Below are 11,954 nucleotides of genomic sequence, written 5' to 3'. Positions count from 1 at the left end.
AACACATAGGGAGAGTATAATACCCTCATCTTTAAGAGAGAGTAGTTTAATGTTATTTTATCAAGTGGCGAAGATCTTATAGAAATTTTACCTTAATACGCGTAAAACTTTGAATAAATCATTTAAAACCAATTCAAAATTTATTAGGCTCGACTCTGATCCATCCTCCAAAAGGTACATTGATTAGAAGATGATACCTAGAAGAAAATAAAATGAAGTCACCACGAGGGTTAGATAACAATATCTCATTGAGTTTTTTTAAAGCAGGTTAAACATAAAACTCCATCTTTAGGCAACATTAATATTTAAACAATAGAACTTTGGTTAAAACTTAAAATACTCTCAAACAAAATTAAGAGTTAAACATTTGTGTGTATTCTTTTATTTCACAGTTTCTATTCTTAATTTACCAACAATTTCATATTCCTATTGTAGGTTCTCAAAAGTGAGAAGTATGAGAATCTATACGAAGTTGATCAGGTTGTATATACCTCATCAAAACCGTTAGGAGCAAGAGACAAAACCTAGATAGTAGAATGGATTGAAGATGGTCTTCTCTCCACACACTCAATGACTTGGCGAAGATCATATCAAAGAGGCTATCGTAACCTCATACACCTCATCAACTTGCATCTTTCACTACTAAAAAAAGTTCGTTTTGGGACGGAATTTCAGACGGTTTTGGGACGGAATTTACGGAAATTACCCACGGATTTCGGACGAAAATCCATTTTTAGACGGAATTCGGACGGATAGGGCGTTGTCCGAAACAACCGCGTCGCAAATCGTATTTTCGTCCCAAATTCCGTCCGAAATATATTTCAGACGGATTTCACACGGTTTTCACACAGACACGGTTGTAGGTTATTGGACTAACTTTCAAACGGATTTTAGACGGAATTTAATTTAATTTCCTACGGATTTCAGACGGAATTGAATTCGATTTCCAACGGATTTCGGACGGAATTGAGTTAAAATTTCCTACGGATTTCAGACAGATTTAAGATGAATTTTCCAACGATTTTCGGACGGATTTAATTTGGTTTAAAATATTTTCCACGAATTTCGGACGTGGTTACATTTTTTTTTATTTTACAGAATTGCCACAATTAATATTTTTTAATGAGTTTGAGATAAATTTCAATAAAAGTAAATAATAATACAAGAGTAAACAAATGCTCAATGTCTGAAACAAAATTATATAAACTATATTCATATAAGTGCTCAATGTTGTAACACAATATATCACAAACTAACATGACTAAATTGTTCATTAGTCACTACTCAACAATTAAAGTTACACAATCAACTGCACAAGCAGGGACAGGGGAGACAACAGCCTGTATTCGGAATTTTCTGCATAGTTTTTCCTCTCTTGATACATCATACCTCTGGATTTACCTTCTCCCTTGATTTCAAAAATTTGGCGAATCCTAGGATCATATTTAGGTTGCCATTTACAATACTTCTACAAAATTGCACCCAATTAACATGTTAGCAATTCAAAACTTTCAAGAGTCTTTAATTGTTCAGTAAATTACATGTAACTAATGAAAAAAAAACACTTAGATAAAGTATTTCGTGAACTGTTTGTATAATTAGCTATTCATAAACTCAAGAGTATACTTCATGCAAAATCAATTACACTACATAATCATACCAAGTATTTTAATTTATTTATCCAAAAGAGCAATAATCCACTTACAATTTAGTGCTAAATCTGGATTAGTGATCAGAGCTGGTTGTCGTGATCCTCATAGACTATGACAGACACAGAACTTGAAGTGCTGAATCCCTCCAATACAATATACCAATCTCATCAGCAACCTGCAGTATAAAGATAAGTGAGGTGTCTATTCTGGTTTGTTTTAAAAGTAGAAAATGCAAATGTAGAATACATTAGGAACATGACAAAAAGCGTTAACAATATAGTGTCAATAATTGTGCCACACGCCAAGGTAAACCTACATTACATTTGCTGACAAAATTAACAGACCTAAGAACAATAAGAATAACTATTGCCAATCAGAGCTACACTCCACACCAGCAAAATCCAACACAATGATAAGAGCATCCTGGAGCCTTATGGCAGTACCACCTTAAAAAATGGTAATGGCATCATTACATCCCCTCCAAATCAGAGCGCTTTTAAGAGAATATATGGATATGCCTAGCATATATATGGATATGATAATAGAATATATGGTATGGTTTCAAAAAAATAAAAACAGAAGCAAGCAGAATTATACGCTATGTAGAAAAGATACTTGACCAGAATTATACGCTAAAGAAGCAAGCAGGAGAATTTCTCGATGCATATGGAATTATTAACCTGCAAGAACATTTCCAAAACAAAACCAGATGAAGTTTAATGATATTGAAAAAACAATAATAAATGATCATTCCATAAGCAGCTAATTCCTCTATCTGAAACTCAACAATCATCCACAGTGAGATGAGGAACAAACCTGATGAGATGAAAACAATAACAGTGAGATTCGATTTCAGGAACTGGAACAACAGCAATGCCTATGTACGATGAGAACAAGAACAGAAACAGCACAGTGAGAAGAAGAGCAAGAACAAGAAAAATTCTCTTCATTTTTCACAAGTCAACCTTAATTCTCTTATTATACTGCTGTGCTACTTAGCATCACTGGGAGGAAAAACAAGTACTAAGCATAGATAAATCCTTACATTCATGATGCGACTCAATATATATAAATCAAAAGAAAAGCAAGTACTAAGCATAAATAAATCTACATATTGTAGTTCTTTGATGAATAAAATGAAGCATAACATAAATCCAAATGAAAATACGATAAACTGTAGAAGAGCAGAATGATAGTAACAAAGATGCATAAACTGTGAAAGAGCAGAATGATAGAACCAAGTGAAAAGATACTCAAACTGTTTCAGTTTTCAATATTTATTCCAAACAGAATAAGGAAAACTTCATATAATTGAACCGATGCACAAAAAACAATCAACACAACATCAAATATGCATATCAGAGAAACATCAAATCACTTGTGAACACAGCATAAAATCAAGAACCAGAGAAAAATAATTATAATTTTCTTTGAACCAATCAATAGTCCATCAATTCAATCTCTAATAAATCCACATGTTTAATCCTTATCTGAGATCGTACGTACGATGTTAAAATATAATAACGAATAAAACACAATTTCAATCTCTAAACTATCTCTCAGAATCCCATTGATTTTCCTTACTTTGGTGTATATTAATGATGCTAAGGTTAATGTGGCTCAATAAAATAATTTCTTATTTAAAAAAAAAAAATAACAGCCATATATATGATGATGTTATGGTTGAAATAACAACTACTTCACACACTGAAACAGAACCACCCTTAAGACTTTAAATTAATACATTTTTATAGTAAATATATTAAATTGAACTACTCTAATATATATAACTTCAACAGATCTAGTTTTTATTAAAATATTTACTTCAACAGATCTAGTTTATATTAAACTGAAAGTGACATAAATAACAGCAAAAACGTGAATAACAGTAGTTCAACATCATATAAAAAACCCATAACTTATATTTCAATTGGAACAGCAAAAACTCAAACCACAAACATCACATACACGGTTATATATATATATATTAGAGTAGTACTACTCAGATCCTTGTTATTTACAAATATGACAGAAACAACACAAGTAGTACTACTCAGATCAACATGCTTTGGTCAGCAAAAACGCACAAAAGCCGAAATTTGGAACAGCAAAAACGCACAAAAGCCAAAATATATTTCAACATCAAACATGAATCAGGTCTAGGTAGTTAAGCACACTAAAAAACCCTAATAAATAAAACAAAATAAACCTTGAAATTGAACCTAGAATTAGGAACAGGGTTGATTTAATTTGTTGAAGAGAACACATTATAATAGAGAGAGTGAATGGTTATACCTTAAAAAGCTTGAGAAAATAAAAAAAAACTGAGAATCCAAACTGAGATCTGAAGAGAAGAGAAGCAAACCTTGAAGAGCTTGAGAACGTGATTGAAGAGATTGAAAACGTGATTGAAGAGCTTGAGAACCTTTTTGGAAGAAATTGATTGATTAGCTTCAAAAATTGATTTTATTAGGGTTATGAAAGTGGGAATGTTTTTTTTGACAGAAGAAGAGGGAAAGTAGCACGATGAAAATGAGAGAAGCGGGATATGTAATTTGGAATAAAACTAAAACCCTCAAAATATATCCGTCCGAAATCCGTCTCAATATTTCACACGATTTTGGGACGGATTTGTCTTTTTAAGGAAATTCGTCCGAAATTTGTGGGAAACAACCTTTTTTTAACATGTCTTAAAAATTGCACACGCTTTTGGGACGGATTTGGGACGAAAATTCCGCTCCTTATAATCTGTCCCAATTCCGTCTGAAATATTCAGACAAATTAGCTTCCGTCCGAAAATTCCGTCCGAAAACGACCATTTTTTAGTAGTGTTTCTCCTTGAGCTTACATGATTTTTAGTTTGAATAATTTGAACATGCATGATTGAAGTTAGATTTATGCCCTTTTATAAGAGACTTTCATACAATAAAAGGAAAACACGTCAAACCTTTGTGTGCTATTGGTTACTTCATGCCCAAATAGGAAAACTTGTCAAAGCTCATTTCCCATTGGTTACCTCATGTCAAAATTGGAAAATGTCTTAAAAGGTTGTTTCTCATTGGTTGCTTCATGTTCACACGGAATATATTTTTAAATTCGGGTAAATACTTATTATTTTTCTCTCTATTTAAAAATCATTGTTAGTTTAGAAAAATATTGAAAAATAAACTGATTGCTTATTTGTATTTTTATAAGACACAATTATTTTAGGTAAAAAAATACAATTATTATTTTTCCAATTTTAAAGATTTTCAAATAATTTTTTTTCAAAATGTCGTCATATTATTTTTGGTAAAAAAAAGAATTATTATTTTTCCAATTTTAAAGATTTTCAAATGATTTTGGCAAAATATGGTCATATTATTTTTGGTAAAAAAAAATACAATTATTATTTTTCCAATTTTAAAGATTTTCAAATGATTTTTGCAAAATGTCGTCATATTATTTTTGGTCAAAAAAAGGCAATCGTTATTTTTCCAATTTTAAACATTTTCAAATGACTTTTGTAAAATATTATCATATTCTTTCTTTTTTTTGACAAAAGTAAACGATATTCATTCATTCAAATTGATACAATACAAATCCAAATGAGATTAAAAAGGAAGACTTTTTTTTTTGGAAGAAAAAAAGACAGACTTAATAACTATTTTATATTTTTGATGAATTAACTTTGTGATCCCCTAAAAAAAACCTGTGCGATAAATTCTTTGGAAAATTAAATTGATGGGAAAGTTTTAGAGTATTAAAAAAGAAGTGTGTTATTTTCATACAAAAGTAAACGATATTCATTCATTCAAATTGATACAATACAAATCCAAATGAGATTAAAAAGGAAGACTTTTTTTTTGGAAGAAAAAAAGACAGACTTAATAACTATTTTATATTTTTGATGAATTAACTTTGTGATCCCCTAAAAAAAACCTGTGCGATAAATTCTTTGGAAAATTAAATTGATGGGAAAGTTTTAGAGTATTAAAAAAGAAGTGTGTTATTTTCATACAAAGTGTGTTATTTTCATACAAAATTTAACATCAATTTTTTTTGTGGTGGCCGGGGTTTGAACCCTGGACCTTGCATATATTATGCATTGTCCATACCAACTGAGCTAAGCTCACAAAGACAAATTTAACATCAAATTTGACGATTAATGTAGTTTAGATATATTTTGTGGTGGCCGGGGTTTGAACCCTGGACCTTGCATATATTATGCATTGTCCATACCAACTGAGCTAAGCTCACAAAGACAAATTTAACATCAAATTCGACGATTAATGTAGTTTAGATATAATTAATTATGTTCAATAAATAATTTATTAATACAATAAGGTGTCACAAGTCATTGAACGTTCACTCGAAAACAACTAACAATGATTTTAAACATCATTAATCACAATTTTTCAATTGTATATTTGAACTCAAATAATGACTAACGAATATCATGTTTATATTTGAACACATTTAAACATAATTTGGATGGTTAACATATATACAAAAAAAAATTTGTCAAAAAAAAAAATATATACAAATTTTTTATTTTGAGTATGTATATACAAATCACAATTTTTCAATTGTATATTTGAACTCAAATAATGACTAACGAATATCATGTTTATATTTGAACACATTTGAACATAATTTGGATGGTTATGTATATACGAATATTTAACCACATACAATTTAAAATATAGTTAATGTCCCGTGAGCATAGCTCAGTTGGTAGGACAATGCATTATTATATGCAGGGGTCGAGGTTCGAATCCCGGACACCCCACTTATTCACCTTGTAAGGTGAATTCTAGCCACTAGGCTACCTGACCAAAAAAAAAATATAGTTAATGACATTTAAAATCATGGTCAATTTTTTGTAAATCATGGTCAATTTTTTGTAAAAAAAAAAAATCATGGTTAATTTTAGGCTACCTGACCAAAAAAAATATATAGTTAATGACATTTAAAATCATGGTCAATTTTTTGTAAAAAAAAAAAATCATGGTTAATTTTATTAATGCATGTTTAATAAATCTTAGATTGTTAAATACATTAACCATCCTTAGGGATGACAAAATGGGTTGAATCAGTCACGTTGACCCGTTTAACCTGCTTTTTTTAGCGGGATGGGTTGAGATTTTCAACCCGCCAATGGTAGGGTGCATGCTCCGCCTAAGCTGCCAAAAAGCGAGATGGTGACGGGTTGGCCTGTGAGGTTTAAGTATTAAAAAGAAACTCTTTTTTTCACTTTTTTTCAGGGACACTTCTTTTTATTTACATAAGTCACAATCAATTTTCAAATTTTCTCCTCTTATAGTGGGAAAATAAATAAATTAATTTTATTACTTTTGCTTCATGATTTTAGTCTCATATTTATAACAGCTGGTTAATTCATAACTCATGAATTTTTATTTTGAATGTCTTATTGATTTATTATAGTTTTTTAATTATGTAATTTATACGTTCGAATGATTATTTTCATATTTTTTGATGGAGTCATTAGTTATATATTTAGATTTCCTTAAATTGTCTTTAAATATATATATATATATATATATATATATATATAGGGTTATGTTACAAGCCACCCTTTGGTGGTGTCTTTTATCAAGTCACACCTTAAGGTGTGATTTTCACTTTTTAGTTATAACTTTGATAAAAGACACATTCCTAAAAGTAAGTTGGTGTCTTTTCGCAAATGCTCATAGAGTAACTTGATAAAAGACACCTTCATAAAACGTGTCTTCTATCATAACCCATATATATATATATATATATATATATATATATATATATATATATATATGTCTTTCTTTCAAGGTCCTCCTGTAGAGGTATTAAAATGTTTCTAATGAATTAAATCATGCTGTTGAATTGTTGTTCTAGTGTGAATGATAGTATTAATTTGGAAATCAAATATTTAGTGAAATTTTTTGTTGTTTTTTTAATTTAAAAAAACATGTAATAGTATCATGTGAGGCAAAGTTTTAAGGAAACGATATTTCGAATGATGAAAGTGAGTGTGAATTAATAAGGTGGGTGTATACAATTTGATAAAACTTATAAAAATAAGTGTAAATAATCAAGTGGGTGTAGCTTAATGATTTTTAGGTGGGTGCAGCTTGCTAATTTACACCTTAGTATTTTTAGGTGGGTGTAAATTAACAGCGCTATATATATGGTAAAGAAATTTATATATTTTTACATTGTTTATGTGAAGTTTTTAATCACTTTTTCTTTTTTTTTAAAAACAAAAACATTGACGGTTCAACCCACCCTGTTGGTCTGTCATAAAATGGAGCGGGGTGCGATTTCCAACCTTTTACATCTCTAATTGGCCCGCCTCGCTCCGTCCCTTTTTAGAAGGGTTATTGATGGAACAGGACATACCGGCCCTTTTTTCCATCCCTATCCATAGATAGCTAATCACATATTAGAATTGCGCCAATATTACAAGTTTTTTTTAGGAGTCGTCAACCACTCTGAGTTATTCCTCTCAAAAAAAAAAAACCACTCAAGTTGATGTCACCTTTTCATATCAAAATATCATTTTCATGAAAAAATGACCATTTAAAGAAAATGAGTTTTTTTAATTACTTTAGGTATGAAACTTTTATCGCGGTTCGACGATGACTAAAGTTTGATAGATATACTCTGGAGTACACTAGATGGATATTCCACTTCTAACCATATTTTTCCGTACACAAGAGTCAATGATCGTACCCTTGCCCACTTACTTAAGGGGCGCAAATCCCTTAGACCAATCCATTATTGGTCGAGGAAAATGAGTTAATTATTTAGAAATAAAATTGTTTTTGACTCTATCTTGATGAGAATAAGGAATTAAGCATTTAATTTGAGGAACGAGCATGGTTTAAGGGATTTTAGAAAATGAAAGGAGTTTAAGAGATTTATTTATAACCTTAAAAGATTTAGTCAAAATAGCCACAAGTGTAAGAAAGAGGTAACGCAAAATATGGATTCAAACTCAATACCAAAAAAATAAAGAAATAAAAATAGTTAGTTACACAAAAATAGTTAGTTACTACTATTAAGCTTGTGAAATAGTTAGTTACACCATTTCTCACAATCACACACAGAGAAAAAAAACTACACAACAATGGCACAAACACAACGTGAAGAGAAGATTCATCATGAGAAGAATCAAGAAAAAGATCATGTTCAAGAAACAAGCAATTCAAGCTTCAAATTCAATGTTCAAGCGCCTGAATTCGTGCCGAGATCGCATTCTCAAATGCCGATTTCGGGTTATTTCTATCCTTGCTTTCAGATTCTTGGTGGTTCTGGTGAATCTGATTGGTTCTACGTTGGTGATCAAGATCCTTCTGCATGTTTGATCCCTAATGCAAATGTTTCGCAACCCAATTGTTCCAAGAATGTGCTCAACCCTGATCTTCAACAGAAGATTGTTAAACAGGTTCTTCCCTCTTTTCACATTTACATTGGCGATTGCTTATTAATTCAAAAATTATCAGTAGTTAATATATGATAATCAAGATTTGTTTGAATAAAAATAAATTGTGATCATACCGTACAATTTGTTACAAAAAAATGCAAATTTGTGTTTTAGCTAGTAAGAAGATGTCGATGATGTATGCAAGACGTATCGTTGAAAGTATGTTAAAAATGATATTATTGGATATTTTTTGGGTAAGTATGGAAAATGTATCGGTATCAGATACGTGTTGGAGACACTGATATGGTTCATAGTTCGAAATGCTTTTCTTCGGATGGATAGATGTATTCTTCTTTCTTAATAAATCTTGGATGATTTGGATTTTACATTAAGTTGATGTTATTGTGAGCAAAATGACATTAAGTTAATTTGAATGTGTTAATAAGGCCGTTTCAATTTCAGATCAAGTTGATTTGCATTGTGAAATTGTGAGCAAAATGAGATTTTTGAGTATGGATTTATGTTTGCATGTATAATGATTTATGAATGAATTTGCTTAGTTCAGTTTTTTGATAGGAAAATCAGTTATGAAGGGTGTTTTTGGGGTATGAATTTTTGTTCTTAATTGTAACTTGTAAAATTTACATTGCTAAATGCTCATATAATTGAGGATGTAATAGGTGGAGTATCAGTTCAGTGACCTGAGCTTGCTAGCAAATGAATCTTTCCAGAAACAGATGAATAAGGATCCTGAAGGTTATGGTAAGGATTTTGTGATGTTGTTTATCAAAACAATGATCTGGCTTTGAATTTCGGCGTAGTTTCATTGAATGGTTTTGGTTTTTCTGACAGTTCCAATTACTGTGATTGCTTCCACAAAAAAGATCAAGTCACTTGTTAACAACATTCATCTGCTTACACAAGCTATTCGTCATTCTTCAAAACTTGTGAGTATTGTGGATGGAACAAATAAGGAACTATTATGATTTTCTTCAATTTTTCTCTATCTAACAATGCAATGGTTTGAAGGTTTTGAGTGCTGATGGCAAGAAGGTTAAACGAAAATATCCTTTCACTGAAAAGGAGAAAGAGGAATTAATGGTAAAGCAACATGATAGTTTGTTTTTGCGCCTATGGATTATTACTAAATTTCTTCTAACTGTAGCATAAATAATGCAAATTACTTTGTTTTTAATTGCAGTCTCGAACTGTTGTAGCAGAGAATTTACCTGACGATCATTCCCACCAAAATCTTCAGAAAATATTTGCTGTAGTTGGGAGGTGGATTTCCTCTCTGCACCTTCTGTTTAATCATATGAATTTTACATTCTTGCAGTTTCTTACATTTTGAAAATGTTTTATGAATTGGCGGATGATCTTTGAACAGCGTCAAAACAATCAGAATATGCCATCCCCAAGAACCAAATTCTTCTCGCCCGAAAGGGGATTTCCTCATCAGTAACAAGGTACAAAAAATATGGCATATACCATATTACTATGTTGTCTTGGTATTTAAGGAAGAGAAATGATACCTGCATTGGAAGGATTTCTTACCATTTGTTACTTGCCATTATGAAGCTACATGCACTTGTGGAGTATGAGTCATCAGATGTTGCTGACAAAGCTGTGAGTAAACTCTTCAATAACTTTAGGCTTAAGATGCATATGATTCAATTATTAATTAATGCAAAAATAACAGAGAATCTGTTACTTATTTGATTAGGTTGAGAAATTAAATGATGAAAGGAACTGGAGGAAAGGGATGCGAGTAAGGTTGCTGCTTAGATGCTCGGTATGTACATTTGTAATAGTTACCAATGCTATTGGGTACCTATAGTATACATTTAATTTCATATGATCTTGTTCATGGATTTTCTTTTATGTAAATTGCGCAGCCAAAATCTGTCTTGAAGAATAGAAAGTCAGAATTCGATGGCTATCTAGATGACGATGAGAATCTACATTCTGAAACTGCTGAAGATTCTTCTCATCCAAACAACACTGAATTATGTGTTGAGAGTAATGTAAGTGCCATTGCATATTATAGGAAACATATGGTTTATTTTAATTTTAAGCATGCATATGATATTATGATAGATATCATGGTTATGCATATTTTCACAAACATTATGTTTTGAAAAATGATTGCATTGAGGACTTTTGCTACTGTTGGTTTCTATTGAATAAATATGACAAGTTCTGACATGAGGCTATTGTCTTGTATTTGATATATTGGAAGGGTGATGAAACTTCAGTAGGATCAAAGAAAGGATGGGCTAGAGGTCGAGGAAAGGGAAGAGGACGCACTCAAAACCATACCGGACGTGGCCTACTTGCCCCACCATCTCCATCATGCAGTGTTGTCCTGGGTGAAGTGTCGACTAAACCCAATGCAAAGGGCCCTAGAATGCCAGATGGAACAAGAGGTTTTGCCATCGGACGAGGCAAACCAATTAGTTCTCCCACTTCACCTCAGGAGTAATGGGTATTGTACCAGCCAAAATTTTCCCTATGCTCTATAGTGAAATTTAGGAAGTTTTTGTTTTGTTTTTCTTATTACCAGGGTATTCAAATACAGCAAACTGATATTTTTGTTAGATTTTACCAATTTAGTAATAATTCAAGGTGTATAGTGTTGTATGTTATGGCTGATCCTGATGACAATGACTGCAATCATGTATGCTGCTGCCTTAATATGCAACTTAATTAGAGGTATGCCCTTTTTTATGTCAGAAATCAGTAGTTACTCGTACTATTCTCGTACACTAAAATGTTGAGTTTAAATAAGAGACTTAGAAGTTAATGCTCTCCTTCTTTATCTTAGCTCCCCTTTCGGGAAAATGATTACCTTAAAAAAATGCTAGAAAATGATTATCTTAAAAAAAAAAATGCTAGAA

At 31.3% G+C, this 11,954-nt stretch overlaps 1 protein-coding gene and 1 long non-coding RNA gene across 11 annotated transcripts; one reads left to right on the top strand and one right to left on the bottom strand.

Moving 5' to 3' along the window:
• Positions 1–1,187: 1,187 nt before the first annotated feature.
• On the bottom strand, positions 1,188–4,152 carry LOC146932172 (uncharacterized). Of its 10 annotated transcripts, none has more exons than XR_015006966.1 (5): positions 4,018–4,152; positions 2,469–2,529; positions 2,250–2,332; positions 1,706–1,827; positions 1,188–1,468 (listed from the first exon to the last, which is right to left on the bottom strand). It is a non-coding gene; the product is annotated as an uncharacterized LOC146932172 (long non-coding RNA). The 10 variants fall into 10 exon arrangements; XR_015006963.1 differs by having other exon boundaries at positions 2,273–2,332; XR_015006964.1 differs by lacking the exon at positions 4,018–4,152 and adding an exon at positions 3,237–3,992 and having other exon boundaries at positions 2,273–2,332.
• A 4,392-nt stretch (positions 4,153–8,544) lies between these two features.
• On the top strand, positions 8,545–11,793 carry LARP6C (RNA-binding protein). Its single transcript, XM_085703806.1, has 10 exons — positions 8,545–9,078; positions 9,738–9,819; positions 9,910–10,004; positions 10,087–10,158; positions 10,259–10,338; positions 10,445–10,523; positions 10,636–10,683; positions 10,781–10,849; positions 10,953–11,081; positions 11,297–11,793. The coding sequence occupies exons 1-10, from the start codon at positions 8,761–8,763 to the stop codon at positions 11,537–11,539; spliced, it is 1,215 nt and encodes a 404-aa protein (XP_085559932.1). The 5' UTR covers positions 8,545–8,760; the 3' UTR covers positions 11,540–11,793.
• The last annotated feature ends 161 nt before the right edge of the window (positions 11,794–11,954 follow it).

This window comes from Medicago sativa, chromosome 4 (assembly GCF_051527215.1).
Source record: "Medicago sativa cultivar Bolivia chromosome 4, Bolivia_mono, whole genome shotgun sequence".
NCBI classification, from domain to species: Eukaryota; Viridiplantae; Streptophyta; class Magnoliopsida; order Fabales; family Fabaceae; genus Medicago; species Medicago sativa.
This window is presented reverse-complemented; position numbering and strand designations above follow the sequence as displayed.

Coding starts and splice junctions, on each gene's coding strand:
- LARP6C (XM_085703806.1), top strand. CDS start 8,761: ATGGCACAAACACAACGTGAAGAGAAGATTCATCATGAGAAGAATCAA. Junction 9,820..9,909: donor TAAGGATCCTGAAGGTTATG/GTAAGGATTTTG, acceptor TTTTTCTGACAG/TTCCAATTACTGTGATTGCT. Junction 10,159..10,258: donor AGGAGAAAGAGGAATTAATG/GTAAAGCAACAT, acceptor TTTTAATTGCAG/TCTCGAACTGTTGTAGCAGA.